Source organism: Diabrotica undecimpunctata, chromosome 4, assembly GCF_040954645.1.
Source record: "Diabrotica undecimpunctata isolate CICGRU chromosome 4, icDiaUnde3, whole genome shotgun sequence".
In the NCBI taxonomy this organism is placed as follows: Eukaryota; Metazoa; Arthropoda; class Insecta; order Coleoptera; family Chrysomelidae; genus Diabrotica; species Diabrotica undecimpunctata.
In genome coordinates, this window is record NC_092806.1 from 125,660,649 (window position 1) to 125,683,977 (window position 23,329).

Here is a 23,329-nt window from a genome sequence, read left to right on the forward strand (position 1 = left end):
TAGGCACACAATATTGTTTTTTTTTTTATTAAATACTGGAAATACCACTAATCCAAATGTATTTAGATAAACACTTCTGAACACATATCAAACACAATTAAAGCTTGAAAATATATTTAGTAGTAACATGAATATTTAAAAAAAAATTTACAGCTTAGATCGTTCAGTTCTAAGAACTCCTAATATACTTTTAAGATTACATTCTAAGGGATATTGGTGTAGGTCCTTATTTTGCTATTACTCTATCAGCAAGTTTCTTTAATTAAATTATGATTAACAAAAAATCAAAATTAACTTAATAATAGCAAAAATTTGGCAAATTTCATTGTTCTGGTTAAAAAGTTGCTGCTCGGTTTTTTGAGTCGTTAGCACTGCGCCATTGTCAATTCCCCTTTGGAATTCGGGCCTTTAAGAGGTTTTCACACTTTTTAAGGTGAAAAGTGTCTGTGCATGCTGATCGATTGAAAGTTTTTTATCAGAAAAATCTGATACAAAAAGCCAAAGCTTATTCACACATGTGTTACCGAAATATGCGTTGAAAATGGCTTTCACTTGTCTTAAAATGAAAATATTTACTTACAATTTTAGAGCAAGCTCGACGAAATACTTTTCCTCCATCAAGCGTTAATTCAGGATATGGCTAAATCCAAGCACTTAGTTTGGACATCATGATATAAACTAATTAACGAAGTCACGAGTTACGTAATAAAATTACACTATAAATGCACTTTTAAAATTTGCCTCATTACACACGCTTACACTGTTTGACGCGAAAACCATAAATCGAACTAATGTAAATTTCAGAGATTCACACAGCTACTTATTCCTAAAAGCTTCATCGACACTTCCGCCCTTTTTGGATTTCAGAAAAATCCGTCCCACCAAAAGTGTTTATGTATGTCCCACCATTTTGTTTGTATATTAGGGTTGTTAATTGTTTACCAGTTTACCTAAAACTTTTTATTACAAAATTAGCAGGTACGCTCAAACTTATAAGAAACAAATTACGCTCTTTATTTATATTTATATTATATTCCGGTCTCTAGTTATGACAAGGATCTGCAATCGGATTTACGATATCGGCGAGTCTTTGATTTCAATTTGGTTTAGAAATATTTTAACCCATGAGGTTACTTTCTAAATCAGTTAAAACTTTTTAACAGTTACCCTTACCAGTTACTAGTTAACCTAACGTTACAACAATGTTAAGGTTAAAGGGGTCAAAAATTGATTTCGTTGTTACATAAAATGTACATCGTTTTACTATCGTTCAATATTAATTTTGATAAAAATGTTCATTGTAAGCATTCTTGTTACTTTTGCAAAAATTCAATATAAAATTCCGTGACTACTTACTTTACCTGTCCAGTTTTGTCAAAATAAATCTGTACATCCAAAAAGGGCGGTCTGGATGGCAGTGTCATTTGGATGCAAAAGTTCTAGCTTTGTGCATGGTTTCTCCAACAGAGGGCAGATAAATAAATGAGCTGGATCATATTCACAATGACGACCTAAGCCAGCAGGTAATAGTTCATGCTGGTTTTACACTTGGACACTCCGACTCACAGGCAATTGAGGTTTCTCCACATAGGATAGAGAAGATCGCTACCAGTTAAGAGTTTATCCCGATGCTCTAAATGTGGGTGGACAGTTTTTTTCCATCTGGCAAGATGAATTCTTCCTGACGTAAATAGATTGATCGGGTCAGGAAGATTTTCGTTGATTTGAGTCTTCGTGCTGTGAACTATTGATCATGGAGAGAATGCCGATGATCTGTTTTTTTTTCATTCCACATCTCTAGCAACTTCTTTCTGATATCAGGAGGATTAGAACTTAGCGATGGCTAAGTTCTAATACATACATCCACTAATGATTCTTGATGACTCGTTGATAGCCACACATACATGTCTATTATGTACTAATGCTTCCCATACTGATGGAGCATATTCTGATGCCGAAACGCGAAGTTCAAGTGCCGGTGCTCGAAGCGTAGAAGGATGTGCGCCCCGCTTTTCGTTGACAAGTTTGCGCAGAATATTGTTTCTGGTTATTAGTTTGCATTTTAGTTTCAAATAATGTTTTTTGAATGGTAAGGTGCGATTCTCAATATATTTAGTGGACAGACAGTGTTAAAGGGCTTAGATTTTATGACACTAGTCACGTTATAATCATCATTTGGCAGGTCTATTGGGTGTCCCGTCCCACGGTCGGTTTTTAGCTTTATTTTGTGAGTATAAATGTATATGAGACATTTTTGGATTAGTTTTTGTGTAAGTCGGTTAAATACAAGTAATTTCGCTGAAAGAATCAAGCCAGCATATCTTTTACGTTCATCAAAGTCTGTTGCAAATGAGTAGGTTGAATTCTTAGAACAGGAAATAAGAAGTATTAGCGTCATCAATGTCGATAAACTAGATTTCTTAACTAAAATGAATATATATATATATATATATATATATATATATATATATATATATATATATATATATATATATATGAAATTATATTAAACGACCATTATAAATTTTATAAATTACATGAAACGCATTTGATATATTAAAATTTTAATGGATATAAATCTAAATAAAACTTTCCGTTGATTTTTGTTTTGAATATTATTATTTTAATTTATCAAGCAGATTATTTTTTTACTGTTATTGTCAAACAATTTTTATTCAGAAAAACTTCCTTATAGCCAAATCCTTTTGTTTAAATAGGATTACAAATAAATAAAAGTTGTTTGCCATATATTTTTTGTTTGCGTGTTATTAAACATTTTGTGTGTTTGTGTGAATGTATTTGCGGAAAGATAATAACAAACTTACGCAAACAATATTGTTTTTTTTTGTTAAATACAAGAAATAACACAAAACCAAATATATCAAACACAACTAAAGCTTGAAAATATATTAAGTAGTATCGTGAATATTTCAAAGCTTAGATCGTTCGGTTCTGAGAACTCCTCATATGCTTTTAAAAGCGTAGGCGCAAAATTTCGGGCCAATGCTTTTTAAATGCATTCATTTTTTTCGAATCCTGAGAAAACTAATAAGTATTTTTGAAAAATTTAAACGCAGAATGAAAGATTACATAATTGTCGAGGGCCGAAAGTCCATGAAAACTTCTATAATGTTTATTTTAGTAAGTTACAGCGGTGAAAAAGAAGAGAAAATTAAGTGTGATTTTTAATTTAAAATATCTCATTCAAAAGAAACTTTTTGGTTATTCTATGGGACTTTCGGCCTTCGGTAATAATGTAATTTTTCATTCTGCGTTTAAATTTTTTTAAAATATTTATTAGTTTTCTCAGGATTCGAAAAAAATGAATGCATTTAAATAGCATTACACTCTTAAGATTGGATTCTAAGGGATATTGTTGTTGATCCTTATTTTGCTACTATCCTATCAACATTTTTTAAAATTAATTATGATTAACAAAAAATTAAAATTAACTTAATAAAAGCAAAAATATCGCAAATTTCACTGTTGAATTTTATTTTCAATGTCTTGTAAGATCCACTATGTTTCTTAGGACTGTGTATACTCTTATAAATGTTCAGAACCATTGATCGTATGAACCATTTACTACAAAGCTTGTAACGTAACTTGTCTGGATGGGGAGTGGGGGATGGAAAGAGGAGAAGAAAATCCAGGTCCAAGTTAGCTCACCGTGCAAATCGACGCTCAGGTGTTTCGAAGGACACGATGGTGAGCTTTAGAACGTGGGTCAATAGAATTAGGAAGGGGTATATTTAAAAAAATTGGCGGAATTGAAATGTACCAATGGAAATGATGGAATCTGGTACTAAAAGAAAGGGGGAAAATAAAGGGTGCCGCCTAGTCCTTTGTCGAGGGACCAGGAAAACTCGACACTTGACCTCTGAGAAGATTGGTTTAAGAAAGATAAAAAATAGGCTAAAACTCTAAAAACCAATATGCATAAATAGTCAAAGAAAGGAGCAAGCATCTTGCCTTATAATATCTATCTATCTATATTTCTATCAGATTTACCTTCTTATTAGTTACCAGAAAAACTGAAGATTATAGGGGAGCATTAAACAAAAAATTTGCTAAGTAAACATAAATAAAATAAAATAGATAAAGACTCAAAAAGACAAAAATACAAATTTAGATAAATCAGGTAATAAGTAAATAGTTCTAAACTTAGGTGGAATACCTTTATAACTGGGTAAAAACACAAAATGAATTAAAATACTAAAATTTAGCAAAAATACTTAGTCACTACCTTAGTTATAGCATAATATGATATTATAGACATTATATCTTACTATCTATAAAAAAAATTTACATAATATTAATTAGCTGAACAAAAGGGCACAACAATTCGCTTTGATCGTCAGAGCACTAACAAATAGGCTGTATTTACAAAGATTATTACGGGATACCAGAAAAAATAAATTTTGCACTGCACTGCACTAGATATGTAGGCAATAAAAGTTAATATGTGTATATCTTCAGTTGACCAAAAGAAGACATTTAGTGGTCTTGTGTCCAACATTCGGACAAGTTTTAAAATTAATTTCAACTTACATAGTGTTGCTGTTGACTTCACTGACTAATTTGCAACTAAATTAAAACTTATCACTCTATTTTATCGTTGTTTAACTGTTGTACTTTATTCGTAGTACTGCACCACATTATCGATTTTCTCATCTTTTTGCTACGTGCCCAATTGTGACACAAACAAACTAGAAACAGGCCAAACTTGAGCGGAACTCCATCGTACTCTCCGGCTGTTAAAATCGAAGTCCACGATGACAAAATCCGGACCTGTGGATAAAAGTGACCGTTTCTCAAGACTGTTCCCAGAGAAGTGAAATCATCGCCCAAAAATCATTCTCTTGTCAGCATAAGCGGAAAGATTCTTGTTTATTTCCTGCGTAGTCATCTAGGCGGAATCGAGACCAAATGAAAGAGCAATTTGTTTATTATAAATAGACTCCAAAATGTTTGTTGTCAATCTCAGAAATGCAAAAAGATTAAGAATATTTTTACGTTTTTACGATATACGGGGTGAAACAAAAATGCTACAAGCTTACGAATCTTCTCTTAAAGCCTCAGAAGAAATCAGTGGCGTCATTGGAGAGGATACCAAACTTGTTCAATCTGATTACATTCTGGCGAATGAGGAAATTACTCCGTAAGAGTAATACCAAGTTCTTCTAGAATTCACAATTGCTTCTCGGTGAAGTCAAGCGTTTTCATCCACTAATGTGGCATATCTGTAACTATTCATTGTTTGCTGACCAAAAATAAGTAGCTCCATGCACACTCCAAAGAAATTCCATTCCAAATAGTAATAGATTCTCCTAAAAATGCTACAATATGTATCACATTTTTTCGGCCATTTTATCTCAATGAGACAACGTTAAAATAGACTTTATGTGAACAAACAGGTTCACCATTATGCTGATGTTTACTTGCCCACAATAAGCGCCTTAAACGGGTGTTGGTTAACATTTGTTGCAATCTTCTGAGACTGATAGACAAACCGACGTGAATTCTAGTATGTGCCTGAAATCTAGAAGCCTATAGAATTTTTTCTGGGCGGAGCTGGATATAGACCGTCCCCGTGCTGTCTACCTCTACCAGTTTCTCGGAAACCATTCCAAGGTGGACGAATCGTACTGAGAAACGTTGATCTTTTGACCTACTTCTTGTTAAGTGCGAATACCATGTTGCACAGGGGTCACTAGGACGACAAAGTTTTCGGAAGAAAGTCTTCTTAGTGGAATATTCTAGCAGTAGACACTAGATGTTTTTCCACTAAACCTAACTGTGCTGATCTAGGGTTATTTTGGCCTCAATAGTGTCTGGTGAAACAAAGCTTCCTGCTTTCCTGGGAACTCTAAAAATCAAAGAAAAAAAAATGGAAAATTAAACACATGCTGCAATATACTTTCAAACCGACCATAACATCAATTACTAAATTATCATTAAAATTCCAAACTAAGCAAAGAATTCAATAAAATATATAAATAGACAACGAAATTTAGAGTAGTTGAGCTAAAACAAATAAAAAAAGGAAATACCGAAACACGCGATCTACATTGGATAAATAAATATAAATGAGGCAGAAAAAAATAATTAGAATCTTGTATTATTACCAAGCAACAAAACAAAATAATTGATATTGAAATGGATAATAGAAATTGAAATGCTACTTACCCAATAAATGAAAGGTAATTCTCAGACGTTGGTGAGAATGTCAAAAATAGGAAGGAGAGACAGGAATGTCTCATAGGTTATAATATTACAGACAAATTGATGATCATAATTTGGGAATAAAATGGACACGGAATCAAAGAAAAAAATTATGACCTAGAAAGTGACTTCCATTTGCGGAGTCAGCCGCTACAAGTCTCATTAACCTCAATCAAGGTCCTATAGGCAAAACTTTAGCAGAACTTACTGTTAATACGATAAGGCTCGATATCGACTTAATACTTGATACCCAGAGGCCTGGGCATACGCATCTATCGGGAGTTGGCAGAAAGCTTATTATAGCATATATATTATATATTATATTAGCAGATCTGCCTAAGTTACCAGGATTTGTATAGTTGATGGAATATATAGAATAAGCCAATTGGCTGTAGTACATCTGGTATAGAACAGACGACTTCCAGAGAAAAAAAATGACCATAATTCACATGGGTTGAATACAGACAATACAAAACAATCATGTCTAGAGGTTTTTTTCGGAATACGTCTGTTATAAAGCGGTGGTACTGCAGCCATTTTTTATTGTACATATTTTGTTTATTCATGATGTCCACTCCAGAGTTCTGCTCAGCTTGTAAAATCTTGCCATGTGCTTGACCGGGAATACTTTCCCAGTGTAATTTATGTTGTGTTAGAATGTTTTCGAAGCTTTTTTCCGATTATAGACAGTTTTTAACGATCCTAAAGCAGGCTCTCCATGTTTTTTGTAGCTTATCCTCTTCTGGAAAGTTCAGGAGCCCTTGAATTCCGTGTATTACCTGATGACTTGGAATCGATATCAGTGTGACACTATTATGTTCTGTCAGTATCGGAAGTTCTCAACATTTCCATATTTAAAGTCTACCTTATGGCTCCTGAGAAACACCATATCCGCTTTACTAGCTGTCCATATATTGATCCGCTTAAGTTCAAAAGCCCTCATGTTAATTTCTCGTCTAAATATTGCCGCAATGCAAGATTGCAAGCAGTCCATAATATCCCGTTATCATCTTACCTTTATAACGATGTGGAGGAAGTAGGTCCAGTAGGGCCTCCGTAGCAGCTGTTTGTTTGACCCTTGGAGCTCTACCAATGCGAGCAAGTTTTTACACCTCGTTTAATTTGAAGATTGGGGCCTGCGTAGCGCAAGCGGTAGGATGCTTGACTCGCAAGACCGGGGTTCGAATCCCACCGCCGGCAAGAACATCTAGACATTTTAAAAATGTCTATAGGCCCCAGGTCGACTCAGCCTGAATAAAAATGAGTACCTTGGGTAAAACCAGGGGTAATAATAGACGGTTGAAGCGTAGCACTGGCCATGTTACCTTCCTTGTATACCGTAGGCCCTAGATATAGCAGACTACCCTGCTATACTCCCAAAGCCGCGACAGCGGTATAAAACGGGAGACTATTATATTAATTTGAAGATTAATGCACCTTTGGTCACCATACCACTGATGCTTATATTATTGTTGGTTTAACCACCATGTTATAAATCCAATATAAAATGTCTGGCTTTAAATCACTCATTAATATATTCACCGCTCTCTTGGTTTTATGGCGCTACATTTTGAAATCCATTCTGTAACTACAGATAGAGACTGGTGCATTATAGATGATCAGATTCCAGAATTACTTCCAGAAGGAGGTTACAGAACCTCCAGTAACGTTGTGTATATCACACAGGTTTTCAGGATGCAATCTATCCATCTGCAACTTGTTTCGTCTATTCCTTTCACTGAAACCTTGTTATTGCTTCTTAGGAGGAGGGCTGGTAGATTCACTTTGAATTCGCCACTCGACTTGAATTTTAGTCTTGATAATTCTTAAGTTTCATTCTTAACTGAAATGGTGGTATTGTATTTGTATATTTTTTCAGATGTGGCAGTTTGCACCTAATAGCGTTCATTACTTACTCAGCCTTTGGCAGCGGATGGTAGCTTCTGTTCCCTACGTTAAGGCGACCGAACCTCACTTACTAGAAACCTACACTCCTGAAGTAACCAATGCTTACATCACCTCTCGCCTTGAGTCCGTGACGGTCGTAGTACGCGAGGGACTCGAGGACCCGCTGGACGATTTGGGAATGGTTCAGCAGCAATTAGAACAACTCTCAGTGATAGGACGGTGTGAATACCAAAAGACTTGTATGCTGTTAGTGCAGTTATTTGATCAGGCTGTGAGAAGGTATTCCGAATTGTTGGGAAACCCTAGTCAGACGTTGGAAATAACTATTCACGAAGGTAAGTTTATTGGAATTACACATAACTTTGTTTTGGTTGTAATAAAACAATTGTTCTGAAGATATTTTTTTTTTGTAAAATTTTAGTTAATGTATTTTACTTCGGATAGTTACAGAGTCAGTCGATAGATTTGAACGAATCCAATGGACTAACGATTTGATTTTGAATAATTTAGTTTACGTCATTTATAGCCTGGTTCTTTGTTGCTAAAATTGTTCGTTCACTCAACGAATTGTGATTTGTGGTTAGCAATAATGTTCGGTATAGTGGAACAGTGGGTCGACTAAATCTGGGGTAGCCATTCTGCCCTATTCGCCATTTTCGTGCTATCTCGGGATCTCATCTTTGGGATGCTGAGAGTTAAAATATATGTATCGTCTATTTTTACATCTTTATTGTTGACACTCTATTTACAATTTATGATTAATGGCTTGTGTAGTGCTTAATTGAAGATGTAAACGCGATTAACTTGAACCCTCATGGTGATGTTGTTCTCTACCCGTAACTGGGATTACGTCTGTTTTATTACGAGTTCCGACCAACTAAGAAACATTACTTTTATTGAGTGCCCCGAATTCCTCTGTTTTTTTTTTATATAACATCAAAGTTGTATTACACATTGCCGCGTTACTAGGCCAAGTATCTTCTTCTTCAAGTGCCATCTTCGTTCCGAAGGTTGGCGATCATCAGGGCTATACGTATTTTCGAAACTGCTGACCGAAACAATTCGTTGCTGCTACAGCTATACCATTCCCGTAGATTCTTTAGCCAGGAGTTTCGTCTTCTTCCTATGGCCTTCCTAGGCCAAGTATATTCATGCTAAATTTCTAACTAAAGGTTTGCTTAAAGTATAACGAAATGTTATGACACGAGACACGCATTGTACAGTATAGCCCAAAATAAACAGTACTGAACTTGTAATTATTTTATTATTTTAAAAAATACATATTATTGACACTTTATAACATGTTCTAAATGAGCTCCTCCTCTCTCAAGACTGACTTCATATGGATATTCCAGATTTCACGTAATTATATGGAATAAAGGTTGTCTCAAGTCCGTGAGGATGGCTCTAACTGCATCCTTTAACTCATTGATAGTTTGTGGTGCCCGTTTAAAAACGGCAGTTTTAGCCATGTCCCAAATGTATACGTCTGGAGATGTTAAGTGTGGAGAATGTGCAGGATAGTGGAAGTCAGTAAATCGTGAAATGAATTTGTTTGGAAAATGTCCCTGAAGAAATTCACGAACTGCGATAGCAGTATGGTAAGTTCTCGAAATGCCAAATTACGTGCACGACAAAATTGAAATTTGTATGTACCTCTGTTGATTAAGTGTGACTTGCTTACCATTTTCTTCGATAAAGTATGGACTAATGATTCCGTGTCCCGAAACTGCACACCAGACAGACACTCACTTTTACGCTATGTTAAGGAACTTCTTAAACTTCATCTGGTCTGGCAAAGCCCAGAAATCAATTTGTGCGACGATTTACATGGCCTCACAAATGAAAATGAGCTTCGTCTGAAAACCACATTTTTCAAATTTCAGGATTTTCATACTGTAATGCAAGAATTCTGGCACAATATTCCACTCTATTGTAATAATCCCTGGGATGTAATTGTTGATGTACCTGAATCACATACGAAAATGCACCCAGCTCCTTCAAGATTCTTTGCAAGGAAGTTCGTTGTAAGCCAAGTTGCAATGCTGTTCTTGTCTAGCTGGCTTTGCAGACTTGCACTATTACGTCGGCCGATTCCGTATGAGCGAAAATAATGATCCACAAGAAACACTTTCTCCTCTTTACTTAACACCATTTTTAACAATGGCCTTAATAATTAATTGTTTAAGGATTACTTGACAGGTCTATACTAGTTAATTTGAATATGACAGCGCGCACAAAGAGACATCTATGTTTCAGTTTCAGTACTGTTTATTTTGGGCAATACTGTATTTAATATGTGTGTCCCAGTTTTCTATTGAAAACAAATATTTATTGCGATACAATACCGCTTTAATACTATATCGGGAACACTTTATTAATGAGACCGTTCTTCGTTGCAACGAAATGTTAAAACTTCAGTCGAAACAAAATCAATTCATTCGATTCGCCGATAAAAATATGACCATTACCGAACTCTTCGGCGTATCGATCGTGTAACAAAGCCACTTACTTGATTGTCGTCAGTCAGTCTCATTAACTTATCGTGCACTTCCTTCTATTGTGGATTCAATGTATTGGGTCTCAGTATATCTCAATCATATTCACTTTCACCTTCCAATTCTCGATTGAATGCGTCCTTCAATTCACAATTTGGCGATGGCATTCCTAACTTAACTAAAAAACGTCTTAAATAAAAATCAAAGCCTGGTTATGTATCTCCTCATTCAACTCTAGATTGGAATTCCTTGAACTGACACGAATTCGATGCAAAATGTCATCTGTCATCCAGGTACTTTACATCGTTGGTACAACTTGATTGTACATATCTATCAACAAAAAGTTATATAGGGGTTACAATTTAAACAAAAACAATAATGTGCTGTTATCTGGTAATAATTTTTAGAACTTTATTATGGTTTAACTAAAATTAATATCTTCAGATAATTAACTATTTTGTTTAAACTGTCTCGTGTTTAGTTCAACTATTTAAGAGTTTATTATTAAAGTGTTTAAATTATATTAACAATTTTACTTCATAAACAAAAAAATAGATTTTGGATAATTAACTGAACTTTTTTTTTATATCTATAGATAACACTAACAATTATTATTATTTTTTTAATAATTAATCTGCTGAATTCCGGGCGGAGAAAATTCAGCAAATTAAGAATCATGACAATAGGTCCAGTCGTACTTGAGTAAATGGTGTAACTAACACGTTTATGACTTTCTTTTATTATAAAACATCTATTTTTTTCTGTGTTTTAGGTCAGTTAACGTGGTTGGTGTATATCATAAGTTCAGCAATAGGTGGTCGAGTTTCTTTTAACAGTAATGAAGAACATGATACTATGGACGGCGAATTAGTATGCCGTGTCTTACAATTAATGAATCTTACTGACTCCAGGCTAGTGCAAGGTGGCTGTGAAAAATTAGAATTGGCTATGTTGAGTTTCTTCGAAGCGTTTAGGAAAATCTATGTTGGCGATCAGGTGCAAAAGAATTCTAAAGTTTATAGAAGGCTATCGGAAGCTTTGGGACTGAACGACGAGCCTACGGTTCTTAGCGTATTTATTAGGAAAATGTAAGTAAAAAATTTGTTGATTATCATTTATCCGCATCCTATCGCTATCCAATTATCCAGCATTATCTAGCAACCTAATCTCGGTGTACCTCACAGAAGCCGTCTTTCTTTTATTTGCCTATACATACTCCTGCCCATCTGGCTTCAGACATGCGCTCCAGATTTCCCAACTATCTTACTTTAGCTCTGTTCGCAAGACTTTGTTCTTTATAGAGCTTGTTGACTTCTGCATTAGTAGATCGTCGCCAATTATCTTGGTCACACACGGCACCATAAATTAGCCGGAGGATTTTCCTCCTCCATTAATTTAGCTTTAATTCATCTCGTTCCATAAAAACCCATGTTTTATGTCATGTAAGATAACTGTTGTTTGTATTGTACGGTAGATTTTTTTCAGATACGTGTGAACGATCAAATCATATTACTATTGCTTTCGTTTAGGCAATTACTATTTCCTTCATGGTTTAAAAAAAAAGGCGCTCCAAATTGTCGTATGCGTATAATTAATATAATTAATTTTTATTCATAGCATTTTTGAAGCAAATTCCATGTTATGGATAAAAATTACTGTTAAAATACAACACTGGCACTCTTTTGACTTTTGATCTGCAATTAATTTTGCCAATGCCTTGCAGGTTACATTTAATAGCGAAATCTCTATCATTAGAACATTCCAAATTAGGACTTTTGTAAATTGAACTATATTTGTATATTGTATTATATTTGTTCAATGTTTGCGTGCTCTCTCTGTTGTATAAATTCCTCTCCCTATTTGAGGAGTTTGGTATTAATCAGATCTTCACCTCGGCTTTTATATTTTTTAATTATTTTTATAACTTCCCTTACTTCCTGTAGGTTTGGCGCTGGTGCCATGTTCCGTAAGATTTCCGCGGTTAGTACAATTAAACCTAGAGATAAGATTAATAATATTACAAGAATTAATATTAAACTCAACAGTCTTCCGGGTTGAACCGCGTCGATTATCATTGCGCCGAGCTTTCGACATCCTCTCTGATGTCTTCTTCAGGGCTTCAGAGGTCTCAGTCTCCCGAGCCCCCAGACACTACTACACCGATCACTAACCAATGCAATACTGGTACTGGGAACAGAGGACGGTTGATTTACACCGTCGATGGTGACATGGTTTGGGTGGAGGTTGGCGGCGTGGGGATTGACAGGGGATTGGCGCGAACATTTCTGACAGTAGTATTTTGATTGGCGGGTGGGGCGGAAGAAGCGGGTGGGGACTATGGTTCTGATTTGTGACCTGTATGAAGATGGTGTTGACCTAGAGCTGAAATTGACTAGCGGAACTGCGATTGCGAACAGAAATGGAATGTTCATAAATCCTATTTTGGATTCTACGATTTGTTTGGTCTATATAGGATCGGGGACAGTCTGTACAAGGAATTTCATAAACTCTGTGTTGTTCATTTGAAATGTTGTCTTTGATTAATCGGACAAGAGATGAAAGTTTTTGTTGGGGGGTAAATATTGTCTTTATTCCTCTTGATTTAAGAATTTTGTCGAATTTGCCAGTGACACCTTTGATGTAAGGAAGAAAAGCTTTCGTATGATGTGGGTCTTAGTCTTTGGGTTGAGATTGAGTGGGAGATTGATTTCTGTGGATTCTCCTATTGATGTGATTTTCGCGTACGTTTACTCGGTACTATATACCAAGTAAACGTACTTGATATATGCAGCAACAAGATAAATGGTGTATTGTACTTTACCCAATGAAATTATAACACCCACCGCTATAGAAAAAGAGGTCTTCAGCGACGTACAGGAACCACAAAAAGTTGATAATGGACCAACCTCCACACCCTTACTGCATTTAACGACTATCCCGGTCACAAGACCGAAGCGAAGTGTCTCAGGTACTCTTAACCAAAACGCACACACACATCTGTATGGTTTGAGAGATAAAACTCGACTATGATTTTGTAGGTGAAATTCGTCCCTTATCTCATACACACACGTCTGGTGTTATTTCACAGATGGTTCGTCTTGTAAATTAGCCTTTAATACAGCTGCACCCTTGTACATGGAATCTTGAAATTCGGGGAGAATCAAAACTACCACAACGTCTGTTAATATTATATAAATGTTTATATATCGTTGCGAAACTGCAACAGTTTGATTGATAATGACTTTTGTTGTTTTTTCCAGATAAGTGGTTGGATTAATAGGAATTGAACTGTAGTCTGAAGTATTAATGAGATTTGAGAGTTTATTAATGTAAGAAAAGATGTTTAGGATGACGGTGGCATTGCCTTTATCGGCGGGAAGAATGACTAGATTTGGATTTGTCTGAAGTTCTTTGAAGGCATTGCCTTTATCGGCGGGGAGAATGACTAGATTTAGATTTTTCTGAAGTTCTTTCAGTGCTTTTTTCTTGGATTGGCTAATGTTCGGAGCGTAGCGATGTCTTGTCTAGTTATTTTAGTATCTTCGGAAGGTAAACTGGAGATGTCTTCTTCAGTTTGACAGATGATTATCTCAATTGGAATGTGACTTGGGATAACAGTGTAATTAAAACCTTTTGCTAAAGCTTGAATGGTAATGGTCGAAATAGGGGTATCAGAAGTTTTGAACCACTGTAGCGGTTCAACCCGGAAGACTGTTAATATTAATTCTTGTAATAGTTTAATTGTACTAACCGCGGAAATCTTCCGGAACATTTTATTAGCCTCTCATCATCAGCCGTTTTGAGTCCACTGCTGGACATAGGCCTCCCGTAAATAATTCCAATGCATTCTATCTTCAGCACCCTGAATCCAGTTGTGTTGAATGCGCTTTATGTCATCTGACCACCTTGTTGGAGGACGCCCTCGATTACGATAAGCATCCTGTCTAGGTCTCCATTCCAGAATTTTCTTAGTCCACCTTCCATCTTTTAATCTGGCAACATGCCCCGCCCAGTTCCATTTCAATGTTGTAATCCTTTGAACTGCGTCAGTAACACCAGTTTTTCTCCTAATTATTGTATTTGATACTCTGTCTCTGAGGAATATATTCAGCATTGACCTATCCATCGCTCTCTGTGCCACTTGTATTTTATTGATTACTGTAGTATTAACCTCTACGGGGAGGAATTTTACCAGCTCACTAAATCATATAGCAACCTTGTTTGTGAACAGGGCAGCTCAACATTCCTTAAAGCCTGTCGAGACCCAAATTTGTAAAACTCAAACACCATACCTCTTCTTTTTCTATCTCCCAAATTCCCAGTCTCTCGCAGAGTTTTAGCATAGAAGTTAAAACTGCAATCAAAGATTTAATGTAAATTTATGGGCTATTTACGAAATTTTAATTTTAATTAATATAGAATCCAAAGCAGGAAGTGTTTGCCTAAGCTCTTTTCAAAAATTCCCTATTATTAATTTCCCCAAGTAAATAAAAAACGTAAAGAAAATCGCCATTTTCAAACCTAGCAAATCAAATGATATACCAGAGAACTTTAGACACATATCTTTACTGAGCTTTGCCTATAAACTTTTGGAGAACGTTACTTATAACAGCATCGCTAGCAGATTCTTACAGAGACTACCGTTAGAGCAAACTGGTTTTAGACAATTGAAGGTGTCTGTACTAACATGTAAAACCAATATCGAAGCCGGCTTCCTGAATTTCTTCAAAACATCTGTAGTGTTTATAATCCTAACAGTAGCTGATGATGCAGTGTAGAGAGGAAGATTCGTGTACAAGTTTCTACAAATGTGTGTGTGATAAACGATTTTAAGTTTTTATGAGTAATAAAATAAGTAAAGAAAGAAAAAAAATCACTTGCGATTAAATATAAACTTATAGAAATCACTGAAGAAACTTTATTATTAAATCTAAAAATTATACACAAAATGGAGACTGTGTCCTAGTATTAAGAAAACTGAAGTATGCTGGTTTCATCTCAATAATAAAATGGTTCACAGAAAATTAAGCATCACGTTTCAAGATCAAATAATCAGTATCATAAATACCTAGGAATTATACTAGACTGTACCCTCTTTTTTAAGAAATATCTCGAAAAAATCTCTGCCAAATTGAAAACCAGAAATAATGTTATTCAAATGTTTTGTGGGACAACTTATGATCTCCAGCTGCTACTCTGTAATGTTGAGCAATGGCTCAATAGCGGTATATTGTGCTCAAATGGTTGAACACTGAATAGAGCTTACACACATTACGTCAATACTCAACTTCACATTCCAATGTGCATGATAACAGGATCGTTAAAATGCACCCCACTTTAACAGCTTCCCTTCTTATCAGAAATAACCCCACCTGATAACCGCCGAAAAAGTGTGCTAGTAAGAGAACATAAAAATTTTAATAATCACTCGATGTCTTACCTATATACCAATATATTCCCAACTTAAGATATAAAATAAGCTAAAATCCAGATAACTGTCGCTGCTTCCAGGTCTCTAATATCAGACGACCTTGAGACCAACAAATGGCGGGAAAATATATGGGAATAAAGCACAGAACTTTACATTCATATAGTATTCCATCTTAGTCAACTGGTTTCAGCGTTTGATTTGAATCACAAGACATGGGTGACATTAAATAGAATCCGTACTGGATGAGTAGATGTGCTGACACTCTAACAACCGGGAGTAGGATTCACTCTCCAGATTGTGACTGCATGACAATCCCTACAATACCTTATTTCTGAATGTCTTCCCCGAGCATATACAGAGCCATAGAGTCACTTCCTTGAAGCAACACCTGCAGCACTAAACTGGATACATATTCTCGACATTAACTTTTAATAAATATTATGTGTAATATTTTTATTTTCATGTAAAGTTTATAATTTATAACATTTCCTTAATGTGTGTCATACTCTAAATAGATCTTCATGAAAAACTGTCATATAAATTATAACTTTCTTATATTTTAAAAATACTATTTATTTCTTTTATAAAGTAATAATTCATTTCAATTATTAAAAAAGCGTCGCAAATTTATGCACGCTATGTAATTAACGATTCTAATCATGTTAAATATATTTGCAGAATCACCAATCTGAAGTATTGGGGGCGTAGCGAACAAATAATAAGTAAAACTCTACAACTTCTAAATGACCTGTCTGTCGGCTACAGTTGTGTAAGAAAACTTGTGAAACTTGACGAAGTTCAGTTTATGTTGAACAATCATACAAGCGAGCATTTTCCTTTTCTCGGAAACTCTGTAGCCGTTACCGAAATGCGATGTAGATCCATGTTTTATACTTCTCTCGGTAGATTGCTTATGGTCGATTTAGGAGAGGATGAGGATCGATTTCATACCTTTATGTTACCCTTAACAGGTGAGTTGAAAAATGTTATGGTTAGAAAACACTTCTTTATTCCGAACCTATAAATAATATTTCATAGCATTAAGATAAAGCATAGTGTAAACAAATATGACATAAATTTTCTATATGACGAAATTAACATTGATTGGATTAACTTTATACTTTTTACTTATAAAGATAAAATAAGTAAGTAGTCCCGCTTAAATTTAATGAATAAAAGGGGTAAAATTTTGAGCGTTAATATAAAAACATGAATGATTACTTACTTGAGCATTTGCAAATAGCCACTTCCAAAACGGTATAAAAACCTTCGATTTACATTTTAAATATAAACATTTAAAATAAAACGACATAATGTCGATGATTTAATATTCAACTAAAAAAGAACGTACTGACCTCCAATTGAGTTGGAGGGTCAGGAAGTAAAATTAATAGCTGTCAAGATGACAAGGAAGTCAAGACGTGATTGATAGTTTATTTGTAAACATCAATCAAAAATTAATTTATGTGGGTTATGATTGATACCAAATTAATGTATTATTGTTTTCGTTTAAATTTAAGATAATATGATCATTTTGTTTACATTTAAATGTAAAATTATAACATTTAAAATATTAAAGGTTTTTATACCGTTTTAGAAGTGGCAATTTGCAAATGCTCAAATAAATAATCATACCACCTGTTTTTATATTAACAGTCAATATTTTAACCCTTTGGACATTAAATTTAAGTGAATAATATAATTTACTAATGTTTGTATTTTGAGAACGATTTCCGAAGTGGAAATTGAAACGTCAATAAACGTATTGTAACCTTTAATTGTGGCTTATTCCCATTTAAATAGTAATTAATTTAAAATGCCACAAGAAAATAGCTTAAGAACAATATATAAATTTAAGTGGTATTACTTACTTTTAGTTTTCACTGATGATGGTCTGATAGGATCGAAAATGTTTTAAAAATTGTAATTCTTTTGGATATTTTCATAGTTTTATCCATTGTACCAATTGAACTAGAAGTTTTTACTTTATTATAAGTTTTCTGCTCCAAATTGGCTGTCTAATCAGCGCTCTTCAATACATGTTTTTCCTTTTTTTTTTGTGGATAATTTTGTATATTTGGTCAGTGTAATCGGCGTAAAATTCATTTTTAGTTTGAGACGGTTTCTGATCGTCCGTTACAAAGCAAAGATGCCCAAAAATATTAATATAACACCACAATGGACAGTAGTATATGTATATTATTTTTCGTTGTTTTATACAGTTTGTATTTAACAGTTTGAGAAGAAACAGCTATAATGTGCTCACAACTAGTCAATAAACTTTTCAGACCGAGGTGAAATAAGTTAAATATTGTTTTATATGGGATTAAACCACAATTGATTGTAATAAGAATTACATTTTACAGTACCAGATCCAATCTGGTAATTGTTTAAAAAAAAATAAGAAACTATCAGATTTAACCTGTAAATATTTATAAATTGGCGTTGGGTGGCAACCAATGGACAGCCGGAGTGTGACGTCATGGCGGCCATATTGTTATTATTACTTTTCAAACAAAAGTTGAAATGCCCAATCTCAAGACTTTTTAATTTCTATAAAGTTAACATTTTTCTTCCTCTGCTGCTTTTTCTTTTAAGTAGGTATAGTGTTTTTTACGATAATACCATCATAATTCAGTGTTCTATTTCTATGAAATATAGTTTAAAAGTTTAAATTGAAGAAATTCTAACCTTACTTTATTGATACATGCATTTTATTGCCATTTTTATAAAACAACATGCTTTATTATTTACACAATCTTGAATTGTTGTAGTAATTATTAAAATACTTAGATATTGCAAAAAGAGGAAAGATTCTGTAAAAAAAAACTGAAAAAATAACGAAAAATACAAATTATCCACACTAAAACAACGTTTGTTTGGAAAGTGAAACTGACAGATGTCAATAAAATCTACGTCATCACTCCTGCTGTCCATTTGACAGTTGACTTACTTGGCCTCGATATTCTGGGCAAATATAGCCATAATTTGAGTGAAATTCTGAGGGTGATGTTGTACCGTCAGGTTGATATCAAATTCTGATCTTTTTTGTCCCTATATGGTTAACTATAGATGATTCTGATGTGTCTTTGATTTTTTATTAACTCGCTAATGTTGGCACATTCTTATTGCTGACTTCTTCATTGAGTGTTGGTAACCACAGCCTGCTACATTCTATTGATGATTTTGCTACGTATTTTTCTTCAGTTGGTAAGATGAGTGCTGCTTCTTTGATTTTCCTCTTTTTGCTGTTTCTTTCATGACTATTTATTCATCTTTCCATTGTAGTCTGTACTCATTGTCTCAAGCATATTTGCTTATCTGGGATCTGTCAAAGTCTCTGTTTTTAATGTGATTTTTTATCCTAACACTTGGCGGTCTTGAGGTTTCTCCCAGAAAATTGTTGCATTCGCAAGTTATTTTATAAAAGCAGTTCTTTGATATTTCCTGTGTGTTATTGGACTTGGTTTTGGAAAGAATATATCTGTGTATTGGTTGTTTTAAATGTTGTTGTGATGTATTTATTTCGTAACCTGTTTAATTTTTCTGATAAGGCCTTTTAAATATGATATTGTTACCTCCAAACGCCTTCATGTGAGAATGTCTAGATTGTTTTTGGACACATAGCCAGATGAAAGGAAGTTATGGAGAGATTGCTGGTTGAAGTAAAAGTAGAAAAGTAAAAGAACTTAAGATAGATCGCTAATTCGATCCTGAGACCAAGAAAAAAAATCAGAGTAAAAGAAGCGAGAAATTTTTTCCTAATTTAGGACTGATCGCAGACTGGATTTCAACTTGAGATACAAGGTGCTTATGTTACGTTTGACGTGTTTCATTGTACGGAATGGAAGAATGTACATTATAGACCAGATCCATTAGCAAAATTTTGAAGTATGATGCCTGAGCGAATGCTTAGAATATAGAAGAAAAGAGTTAAAAATAAGGCGGTATTACGTAAAGTTTGCATATATAATGTATACATAGTAATCATCTAAATAAATAGTACCTAAAAAATTTCATGGTTATGTACCATTCGCCAATGGATGGGAATTCAAAGCTATAAATTTCCATCCAACGTTTTTAAACCATTGTTTTTCAATTCATCGTTATAAACATAGATTGTGACCATGGTTCATTATACCAACATTGTTTATCTTTGGTGAAATGCAATTAATTGCCAGTCTAAAGTTAGCTTATTTTAAATATTTTAATATTTTATCCATATCATAATATATATTATTATCGTTCTTAACAATTTTTATATTTTTAGCATCTTTTGAAAGCATAGGAACGTTATTAGCCGCAGCTGATTCTCCGATGTTCGCCTCAGATGAAGCCAAAAAGGCCCTTATAGGATTAGCCAGGGATTTAAGGGGATTAGCCTTCTCGTTTAACACCAAAACGTCTTATATGATGCTTTTCGATTGGATGTATCCTTTTTATGATAATTATCCATATCTAACAAGATTACTGTGTAACTCAGTATAACAAGCAGATAACTGCGATTCTAAATAAATGCTTTCTGCGAAAATAAATTTTGAGTATACTAAGGTAAACAGCCTCAACAGGGTAGTGGGCAAAGTGCCTGCATTCCAAATCAAACTTTGAAGCATCGTGGTTTTGAAACGCATGACTCAAGAGAATTTAGTTTTTTAGGTTGTAAAGCGGTACTTTGTGAGAGAACTTATACCTTCTAATAGTTCATGTTTGTTTAATATTCTTTTTGGCGTTATCGCTATCAATATTAACACTGTTCGTTCATTCCAATACTGTTATGACACATTGATAGAAGGTGTTATACATTTATTTATTGTCCTCCATATCTGGTATCACAGCGATATTTTTATTACCAAACTACTCATATCAATATTTGTCAGATTTCAACAAATATTTAAAGCTCACATGAACTACAGCAATATTTAAAATCCACGAGAAAACATCATCATAAATAAGAGGCGGTCCGATAAGTACTTAGCCTTGTCGCTCGATGGCGCCACTATCTTAAGAGAAATTTACTACCGTATAATATATTCTCGTAGACGGGTACTGTCAAAATTCAGCCGAATCGGACTCTTAGTTTTGTTTTGACCGCGTGTGGAAGCGGTCGTGTCCGAGGATTTTAGAAAAATGGAAAAATAGCAATATCAGTCGGTGATTAAATTCTTATTTTTGGAAGGTACATCGCGCAGTCTAACCTAAGAGCAATTGGATGCTGTGTACGGTGCCTTCTCCTTCGATGCCGACCGTCAAAAATTGGTTTAACGAGTTTCAACATGGCCTTCGTCGGTTTTTGATGAGCCATGCTCATGAGGATAATGTGACAAAAATCCACGATCTCATATTGGCGAACCGCTGATTGAAGGTCGCGAGATAGCTGAGACAGTAGGCATCTCACAAAAGACCTCGTGGGTCATATTCTGCATGACACATTTGTGCATAAGAAAGCTGTCGGTGCCATGGGTGTCGCGTTTGCTCATTTCAGACAACAATCGTAATCATGAGACCATTTCACAGCAGTGTTTGACGCTGTTTAAGAGTCTGTAAGTATATGTTTAAGTTTTGTGTCGTTTCGTGACTGTCAACGAAACATAGATTAAGTGGTATACATCAGATACCAAGGAATAGTCGAAACAGTGGACTTCATCAGGCAAAGAGGGTCCTATCAGCCGGAATGATGATGTCAGTTTTCTGGTATTCACAAGGTATGATCTACATCAACTACCTGGAGGAGGCAAAACGAATTTCAGAAAAAACGGTGCCATTGGGCGAAGAAAAATGTGCTCTTCCACTATGAAAACGCACCAGCTCACACCTTTGCCGTGGGCACGGATAAATTGGTTGAATTAGGCTACGAACTGCTCACCGTATTCACCAGATTTGGCCCAGTGCAACTTCTTTTTGTTACCAAACTGAATAAAGTCACTCGCCGGTCAGAAATTTAAATCCAATGAGGAGGTCATCGCCGTCGCGGAGGCCTATTTTGCAGACTTCGAGAAAACTTATTTTTTTGGACTGGTTAAAGAAGTTGGAGCATTGCTGGTTCAAGTGTATCGATCTAAAAGGAGGCTATGTTGAGAAATAAATCGCCACTTTTCGAAAATCTTCGTTTTTATTTTGTAGGCTGAGAACTTATCGGACCGCCCTCGTATGCTGAACATTTACCATCACATTATCTTGGATATGTCTCATTGTGTTAACATTCATTTTACTTAATCTTGAAACAATAGGTACTGTTTTTGATTAACATCTGAGCCAGTTGAGTCACATGTGCGTTGCATATTGCAATATTTCCAATCATTGAATTTTTCATGACTCAAACGTATACTTATATTTTTCTAAAAATAATATTTCTTCGATATTCTTCATCATTTAGATGTTTAGCTATCCACACTTGGTTCTGTTACATCATTATAAAGATGAAGTCTATTTTTGTAGACATCAAATATAGATCTATAAGTATAGAAACACAACCTATGTATACCCACTGTCTACATTCTAGTACTTATTACGTGCATTGTTCAAGCACGCATTTTTCCTACCGTTTTTCTTAACAAATATTTTAGCTATCCGAATTATACACCAATATTACTTAGAGCTATAGAATTATGGTACCACGATCCTCAAGTTACAACTCCAGTTTTGAAGTTATTTGCTGAATTAGTACAAAATAGATCGCAACGGTTACAGTTTGACGTTTCCTCTCCTAATGGTATATTATTATTTAGGGAAGCTAGCAAAATTATTTGTAGTTATGGTAAGTATATTATAGTCGTTATATTTTTGTGGTCCTTTTTTATTTTTGTCCAACAGCAGTGCATCTAAAACTGCAACAGTTACAGAAAACTGATTACGGATTCAGATTCGGCATTTAAAGTTATGTGGGGGAAATCATGGAACGCTAGTTTTTACTTGCGGTTTCATAATTAGTTAAACTGTTTTCTGATTAGGCTGAGTATCTTTGGTATCGATTTTATCGATTAATATGCTTGTTTCACCTTTATCCTTTTTAATAAATAAATATAAGGTTGAATGCTCGAATAAATGAACTTTGAATCAGATAAAAGGCATATATCGAGCACAGTTTAATTAAATCTTGCCCAAGTACTTTCGATCCCTAGATCATCTTCAGGGGCATCTGAAATAAGCCAAGAAACGTTTTTTTATAACCAAAGAAATTGATTAACTTCGATAAAAACTCGAAGTTTATGGTTGATAAAGAGTTTTTATGTGATTAACGTTTATAGACTTACTTCGTCAATTGCGGCCT

At 34.6% G+C, this 23,329-nt stretch overlaps 1 protein-coding gene across 2 annotated transcripts in view; it reads left to right on the forward strand.

Annotated features, from left to right (window-relative positions):
- The window catches only part of Ranbp16 (Ran-binding protein 16), a 67,910-nt gene that overhangs the window by 18,059 nt on the left and 26,522 nt on the right, over positions 1-23,329 (forward strand). For both annotated transcript variants that reach the window (XM_072530189.1, XM_072530190.1), the window contains exons 5-9: positions 8,105-8,468; positions 11,404-11,719; positions 16,741-17,033; positions 20,333-20,492; positions 22,626-22,816. In XM_072530189.1, the coding sequence (XP_072386290.1) occupies positions 8,105-8,468; positions 11,404-11,719; positions 16,741-17,033; positions 20,333-20,492; positions 22,626-22,816 (1,324 nt within the window). The remainder of the gene's footprint in view (positions 1-8,104; positions 8,469-11,403; positions 11,720-16,740; positions 17,034-20,332; positions 20,493-22,625; positions 22,817-23,329) is intronic.